We start from the raw sequence: 8,917 nt of genomic DNA on the forward strand, positions 1-8,917 counted from the left end.
GGAAAGACTATTTGTTCTTTCTGTGGTGCTTAATGTGCATTCTTGCGTCCATCTGTCCGTCCATTCGTGTCTGTCCATCGCTAATCCCACAAACCAACTGGGCTGATCAGCACCAAATGTCCTGTGGACCCTGCCCTTAGACCAAGGAAGTAAATCCCTGAATATTTTCCACATATTGTGATTTTTTTTTTTTTACTGCTGGACTGACGAGTGTGTATTGTGCACATGCCAGTAGTAGTACTGCCACACATTTTCTTTTTACATATGTTTTACTTTTATCATTTTATAATGGTCAATGGGCCTCGGATCGGGCTGAAACCTTGACCAACTTTGGAGTAATATGCCTTACTTACATACAGGTACATCATGCATGACTGACGTTACAGACTGGCCACATGAACTCAGAGATCCACATGGGAGCCATGCTGTCATCAGATACCAGTCTTGTATTTATGCCATAGCTCTGTAGGCTAGGCATACATAAGAGGGTGTGTTTGTGCAGAGCTAATCGGGCAACCTGCTGGACCAATCAGCACCACATTTCATGTGTACACTGACAGTGGATCAAATAAGTACCTCGTGCATTTTTTTTTACCCTACATGCTTTATATTTTTTTGGAAATATTTAAATGTAATTGACTGAAATGCTTAAAGTTGGAGTCATACGTCATAGATACGTCATGGACGTTATCCGAGATCAACATGAAGCCACGCGTGGCTCTCGGGATCCACATAATTTTGTGTGTTTTGTCAGAATATAACTAGAATATATACTAGTAAATAGTAACAGGTTCTACCCCGGATTTGTACTCGGTTTCCAGAGCTGACATTTTTACCATTGAGCTAATAGAGCCTGCCTGCCTACTCAGGGGAGACATTTTATCTTGACCATCAGGTCAAAATTTCCGATCCTGTGTCTAGGTGAGACATGACCTTTGACACGATCTAAAGTTATGTAGTAACATATACATAGTGCCGCTTTAATGTCCCTTTCTTACAAAAAGAGCAAGATGACAGTACAGATATTACTTAACCAAAACTAATTGACAAAACCTACATGTGAAAAAAAACATTTTAGTTAACTGAGAAAGAAAAACTGAGGTATTTACAAAAACTAAACTAAAAAGTTAACTGAAACTAGTATTGTGTGTCATAGAGAAAATAATATTGTCTTTAATTTTCGTCTTTGTCAATTTATTTCATATACTGTATACAACTAGCCTATTTTGGTTGGATTTAAAATGTATCTTCCAATTTTGTGTGTGCCAGTTTTAACTGTGAATATTGCTTGAATGTTTAGTTTTTTTATTACACAATACAATTTTTAGAGTACCTCTGAATACTCATACTGTAGCTGTCTGAGGCTCAGAGGGTCTGTAATCAGCACCAAGGATCTTGTGCACACTGCCAGCCTGTGGTTCTCAAACATTTTAATTTCAAGACCCCCAGATTGGTATGCATTAGGGATACGGACCCCCATAACTGACAGTTTAAAAATGGAACCAAATGGACCCGTGAGGGTCCATTTGACGGAAGTCATGTTACGTATTAATTTGCGTATTAATTAATTGCAGCAAGTGCAAGCAAATTCATTGCTGCTTTTTCCATTCATTGTTACGCATGGCAATTATTCCTTCCCCTTTTTTCTTCAGTTTAGTCATGCCAATTAATTCCTCCCCGCACACTACTGTGTCTTGTCACTGCTGTTGTACCCTACTTGCTCACCTGCCAGTGAGGAGCCCCCACTCACCCAACACTCCCTGCTGTCAGGTGCCGCCCCAGCAGTATGTGCAGTGACATCACCCTCCCCGCCCGGCTTTCCTCTCCCAATCATGGGCCAGTTGTGTTCGTAAAGACACTCGAAAAATCCGAATGCACCGTGGTGATGAGGAAGGCCCTATTTCAACACTTGTTTGGCTATGCTATGCGGCCCTCACATCTAGAGTTCAGGCCGCTACGCGGCCCTCACACCTACATCGCACTGCCGATCCGACCAATATGTCTGAGTCCCTTTTGTGCCCATACTGTATGTGGCGCTGTCTGTTTCTGTCTGTCTTTCGTCTGCCTATCTGACTGATTTGTTTGCGGCTGATGCCATGACGACACATTGAGGTTAGACAATACACTCCATATTTGGGGCGTAGCTGCATTCAGAGAGACGTCCGTCCGCCCAACGGAGTCTTTCTTTGTAGCTTATCTATGCCATGGCAGTTTGGCTGGATAAATCAATGAAGAAAGTGTCCCTCTTATGCGCCAGTGCTCCTAGGAAGTCCTGAGTCCGTTCCACCCGATGGGTAGTGTAGTTTAACAGTACTTCCTGTCTCCTATGGGCATCAGCCAGCTTCCCATTCCCATGATGCTGCAGGAACTCCGCTATACAGGCACAATCTGCCTCTAGCTGCAGTCGTGCCTGCTCCTCTCTGTGGAGCTCCCTGGCTTTCTGAATCGATCTGTAATTGAACTGATATTGAAGGATAGCTCCACACAAATTCCAGAATGAGTACTCTGGCCATAAAACTGACTGGAACACTATGCATGAGTGAGAGGTCTGCCAAAGGAGGAAGTCACTGAGACGCACTTCTCCTGAGGTCCGGATGAGAAGGTCTGGGTTGGGAGAGTTGTTGCTGTATAGACACTCACTCAGCAGGGCCTCGGACACGTCACTTGACTTGATAAGCCCCTGCTCCACTCCCCAAGCCATTTCCCTGACTGCATTGGTGATTTCATGTCTTGAGGTGTAGGCAAAGCATAAATTCAGGAAGCATTTGGTATGGGCTCTGGTTGTGACCACAGCTTTGGCGATATGTCGCTGAAGGTCCAGCGGCAGCAGTGTCAAGTCTCCTAATACCCGGATGCAAACACCGTGCTTCTCCAGATTCTCTTGCTCTTCTAACAGCCTGACAAACTTCTGCTTGGCGAGCTCCATCAACCCATCCACCTCATCTTGGGCCCTCTTGAAGTTCTCAATGCTGAAGGCATAAACTGTGACCTCTCGAATGCTCAGATGCAAACACCAACGTAGTGTCTCTGCTAGTTTATTGAAGCCCTGCATGTGCCCCTCCTGGCGTTCCACGTGTTTCTTACGGGCAAAGCGTCGGTTGCCATCCATGATAAAGGCCACATGCTTAGGTATTGGACCAGCCTTAAGGATGTTGGTTGCAAGTTTCTCAATAAGGTTCAGCTCACCTTCCCTAATCCAGGACATCTTCAACCTTCCAGCTACTCACAGCTTTTATGATGACATCCAAATCCTGATTTAAGTGATGATGTAGCGTTCCAGAAGAAACTGTGTGGGCTCACTGTGACATCATAATGACCTCCAAATATGGAGTTATACGGCTCTCCAATGTTGTCCTCCATAAAATGTAAGTTTTAAAACGTGAAGTATACAATATTTAAAAGTTTAAATGAAAAGGTATGACGGAGCTAGAACTGAGCAAAGGTTTTTGAGAACAAATAAATAACCGTGAGAAGAATATGACTGGGCTCTCTCCAAATATGGATATCGAGCCTACTAACTAGAAAGGTGCACTCAGAGTCTCAATCAGGGAATTTTGTGTCATCATCAGTGATTTAAGATGTCATATTGACATCAAAATATCATATCAATATATGAATATCAATATATGAATTCACAAAAGGTGAAAAATATCCACACAAAAAATAGCCTGGTGTAGATAACAAAATCAAGACAGAATCAATGATGGCATTGAGGAGGCTAAACAGACAATTAACTAACAATTAACAAGCATATATGGTCATGTTAAAATACAGACACATTGTGTGTTCTAACTTCTCCCACTTTGTGCAAGGCCCAACACTATCAACATACAAACAAAATAAACACTAATGAAACTAGTCTTATGGCACCAAAATCCCAGCATTATCCATGACATACAGTAGTTTCGTAACCAAGGATCTCCATCTTCCTCGTCATCATCAATGCCCACCAGATGTCCCCCTGGCTGACGTTTCCACACACCTCTTCATCTGCTCCAACAGGCACTGAGGCACATCTCAGGAGTTGAAATTCTGACACCTACAAGAACAGTGTGAAATGCATGCCACATTTGATGACGTGTAATGGTGGCTGGGGCTGGGGGAGCCCATATTATGACTGGCACCAGTCGACCTCCTTCTGCCACAGCTTGCGGAAGAGTGAAGATGTGCCACAGTGCAGGAAAGGTTTTGCAGCACAAGCTGGCTGACCAGTGGTGGAATTGAAGGATGACAGGTAAATCGGCCTCGCGTCATTTTTTGCATTTTATGCTAATTGAAAAGGGTTGCATGATTTAGTTATGAAAGAGAAGAATTTCAGGACATGTAAACATATACTTAGACTATGAGGGTCTAACAGTATCTGTCTAAATTGAGTGAAAGTGAAGAGAGAAAAAAAATGGATTTGCGCCCCACAGAGCAACATGAACTTTTGTCAAATCCTCCAGATAATAAGGTGGTCCAAATCTACAGTAGGCCTAAGCAGTGGTGGAAAGTAACCAAGTACATTTATTCAAGTACTGTACTTAAGTACAAATTTTAGGATTTTTTTTTACTATACTGGAGTATTTCCATTTTTCAATACTTTTACCCCACTACATCTCAGAGGCAAATATTGTACTTTAGTTACTAGTTAATTTGTAGATTTTGATTATTATTACAAAACATACATTTACCACTTCAGCCCTATTTAAACTTTGGCTATTTGAAAATAGCCGATCTACAAGCTCACAAGCGTGAGCTTGTAGATCGGCTATTTTCAAAAATACTTTTGCATTCCAACATCAATTAAGATCCAACATAAATTAAGCAGTGATGTAATATCTATTTTATTCCACAAGGTGGCATTAATTGTGTATAAATATCTTGCCATTCACATGTAACAAAAAAGTATCCAACCTGAATAAAAATGTTTATGTCATACCATAATCAATCTAGATGCAATACACATTATTTCAACCATTTGAATATAAACACCCTTGAGTGTATTGGTGAATCAAATTCTTTGTAATCTTAAATAATTTGCAGACCTCTCTAGTAGGCTAGTGTGATTTGTTAAATGTATCTTCATAGTGTACATAAGTAGAAAGAAAGTGACTCTCATTAATCCTGTTTTGGAATAGAATACAACCCCAAATATGCAAATCTTTGTAATGCCAATGATTTTTTGTTTTCTTATCTAACCTAATTGCCTAAATGTAAATGTTCTCTATTACTCTATATCAGTCGGGTCCATAGTATAACAATGCCAAGGTATTTGATTTCAATTTTTCTTACAATGCAGGAGCTACAGTATCAGTACTTCAACCACCTTAAACTGTTGCTTTCTTCTGCTTGCTCTCCTCTCTTTCTTTCTCCTCTTTTTCTCTCTCGCACTCCTCTCCTGAGCAGACCTGTCAGCCTTACTGTTTATCTGCTTATCCCCTCTTTTCCCTTCTTCCTTGTCTGTCTCTCCTTAGACAGCTGTGTACTTCTACTCTCCCCTCTGTCACTCCCCCTCACCTCTAGCACCCCACGCACGCACGCGCACGCGCATGCACACACACACACACACACGCACACGCACACGCACACACACACACACACACACACACACACACACACACACACACACACACACACACACTAGCCCATAGTAGCCTACCCTACAGAGTCTATTGAGTATGGTTTATAATAACCTATACTCGACTTTGCTTAACAAAATTTCTTGAGAAAGAACACCTATTAGTTGAAGAACAGAATCTGCCAGAAACACCATGAAAAACACTCATATGCTTGTATGATACATTTGTTCTTAGACATTCTGACATAAGCAATTAGGCTAATTTAACATTTGGCAATCAATCTGATATGAATTGACTAATCATTTTTTAATCATTTTTTATGTATTTTCAAAATACTTATTTGTACCTCAAATACATTTCTCAAACCTTTATTTGTAATTTGTACCAAAATACTTTTTTTTCAGGACCATATTTTCACCCATCTCTGTCTGTAGCCACCCTGCCCTCCCCATTCAGTTCAATATGACTGACTATAATGAAGCAATTCAAAGCTCCCCTGTTCCCCTTGCTCTCTTCTTGTTCTTCGTACTATAATTAAAGCTGAAATCTGGTAATTCCCTGACTTTGCCAAATTTGTATCGGTTGATAAGGTTACATTTAGGCATGGGTTTTGTGTGGTTATGGATACTGGGAGAGTGTTCACCATGGAGACAGTGTCCTTTGAGAGACTTCATTCTTTTCCCTTTTTCCCCCTTTTCTTGGGGTGGGCATTTTCAAGGCTTTATTTGATAGCAAGATAGGCAGAAAATGGCTGGAGAGACAGAGATTGGGAAGGTCATCTAGCAAAGGGCCTCAAATTGGATTCCAACCCGAGGCCAGCTGTGCAAGGAGGACTGAACCTTAATGGTATACACTCTAGCAGGTGAGCCACCGGTGTGCCCTGTGAGACGGCTGACTCAAGTTGTTTGCCATCTGTGTAGATCTGCATATTTTACTCCTTTGGAATAGGCATTGTCTGTATGTATTTAACATATGCCATGCGTGTACATTAATGGTCCATTTTAACATTCATTTTGTGAACGTCAAGGCAGTTGATTGTTGTTTTGCTGCCTTCACTTTCACCCTTTGGACCTACAGTATTGGACAAACGAGCAACTGTCTTCAGTCTAAGTTGTGGTAAAATAAAGTTTATCAGAGGAATCATATTAGAGGACAGTACACTTCTCTTCATTATTTCTCCTCTTGTTACTGTACATCTCTCCCTCACTCAGACCCTCCACGTCATTCCTTCTATCATTTTTTCCCTCTGTCTCTAATGTCTTTCTCTCTTTAAATGTGCTTCCCAACAATCCCCCCTTCTCTCTCTCTTCCTCCATGGACAGAGATAGTGGCTTTGCTGGCAGCAACTTGGCTAATGGATGATGACAGCTGACCTCCAGAGACCCGTCCAAATGGGCCCTGCCATGTTGAGAGGAACCATGGGACCGCACTGAGACACAGAGAGAGACAAAGACTGTGTCCAGAGACTGACAGACAGACGAGAGAGAGAGAGAGAGAGAGAGAGAGAGAGAGAGAGAGAGAGAGAGAGAGAGAGAGAGAGAGAGAGAGAGAGAGAGAGAGAGAGAGAGGGGAAGATACATTTACTGTGATTAGTGGGAGAATGGAAACTTCATTGTGGCCATAGTGCTGTGATAGTTTGGGTAAGGTATTATCAAAGATTGTAGTAGTACTACTACCATGTTGTGTAATTCAGAAGAATTCAAAATGATGTTGTGATCGTATAGGGCTTTAGTCATTAAGGGCTGCATCTTCTCTCAAACATAGCATGCCCTCATTAAAAGAAACTATAGAAGTAGGTATAGTGACAGTCCTGGTCTATTTGACCAAACCCACGTTCCTGCACTGTCACACCCAGCCATATTTTAATTCTGTGTGGTGACTAACCAGCCCCAGCAACTTTTAAAAAACACCATTAAAACTAACAAACATGGCAGCCTGTCTCTTTCTGGCGGTCTGCTTGCCTCTGTCTACCAGTCTGCCTGTGAATGCCTGTCTGTCTGTGACAGATCACTTTTTACCTGCTTTTTTGTCTGTCTGTCTGTCTGTCTGTCTGTCTGTCTGTTTTCATGTCCTCCTTTTAGTCTGTCTCTCTGGTTGCCTACTTGTCTGCCTATTTCTCAGAGTCGATCTGCCTGTATTTCTCTCTGTCTGTCTGTCATTTTCACTGTGTGCCCGTATGTCTGGCCCCCTGCCAACCTGTCTGTCTCTCTCTTTCTGTCCCGATTTGTGGGGCGCTTTTGGCGTCGCACGTCGTACGATGAAGTATAATCGGGCTGGCTGCCCGCCTGAGCCTGTCCATCTGTCTGTCTGTTTTTTTCTTCCTGCAAAGCTGTTGGGAATGTTTGCCAGTCTGCAATCATTGTCGCTGTCGGGTGGAAACCTTGTCCAAAAAACGTTCCTTTTTTATATTATTAAAAAAAAAACTTTTATTCGACACCATACAATAGTGTTGCATAAAAGTATTTTTTTTTACCAAATTTTATTTTTTTTAATTTTATGAAAAAACATAAAAGTTGAAATATGGAGATACAAGGTTTCTGCCTAGACAGCAACGATATAAACCATGGCTCTGGCACCAATTAGGAAGAACAGCATCCAGATAGAACATGAAGGTCAACAAGCGAACTTGAAAAATAATATTGATTGACAGCACAGTGAAGGTTGAAAATACATAAGGAGCTGCCAGGTCAATATTCTCAAATGCAATCGAAATGGATATGTAATCTAGGTTAAGGCCCAAGCTCTCTTGCGTGTGTGTGTGTGTGTGTGTGTGTGTGTGTGTGTGTGTGTGTGTGTGTGTGTGTGTGTGTGTGTGTGTGTGTGTGTGTGTGTGTGTGTGTGTGTGTGTGTGTGTGTGCATGTGCACGTGTGTGTGTGCGAGGGGTGAGGTGGATGGGTAGGGGTGATTGGGAAACTGAAAAAGTTTTGTCCTGACTTGTCCTGTAAACACGCACGCAGCACGCACGCACGCACGCACGCACGCACGCACGCACGCACGCACGCACGCACGCACGCACGCATGAACTCACTTCATGCTGAGCAGTTATGTATTTGATTGGCACCTCCTCAACAAGCAGCCGATATGTGCAATACATTTCCTGTCAGGAGGGAATGTATCTGACAAAAACCTGTACGTGGCATTTCAAACTGTTGATCCTCGGTGCATTTAAAGAGTTTTAGCTGCCATGTAAGGCCTCTGATGGGGATCATCTGTCAAAACGGCAAACAGTAGAAACATTAACAGTGACTGTTTACTAAAATCCTGACTGTGAATTAGGGTCCGTTACAGACCAATTTTGGAACCCATTCCGTAAAAAAACAAGACATGAGTCATGACACACGGTCATGTATACAAT

The 8,917-nt window shown here is 42.1% G+C and overlaps 1 protein-coding gene across 1 annotated transcript; it reads right to left on the minus strand.

The window, feature by feature from the left end:
• Positions 1 to 2,197: 2,197 nt before the first annotated feature.
• Positions 2,198 to 3,205, minus strand: LOC308094063 (dehydrodolichyl diphosphate synthase complex subunit Dhdds-like; the record flags this gene model as incomplete). Its single annotated transcript, XM_080440513.1, has 1 exon — positions 2,198 to 3,205. The coding sequence occupies one exon, from the start codon at positions 3,203 to 3,205 to the stop codon at positions 2,198 to 2,200; it is 1,008 nt and encodes a 335-aa protein (XP_080296639.1).
• Positions 3,206 to 8,917: the final 5,712 nt, after the last annotated feature.

The sequence above is a fragment of the Gymnoscopelus braueri genome, assembly GCF_963280865.1.
Source record: "Gymnoscopelus braueri genome assembly, chromosome: 10".
Classification (NCBI taxonomy): domain Eukaryota; kingdom Metazoa; phylum Chordata; class Actinopteri; order Myctophiformes; family Myctophidae; genus Gymnoscopelus; species Gymnoscopelus braueri.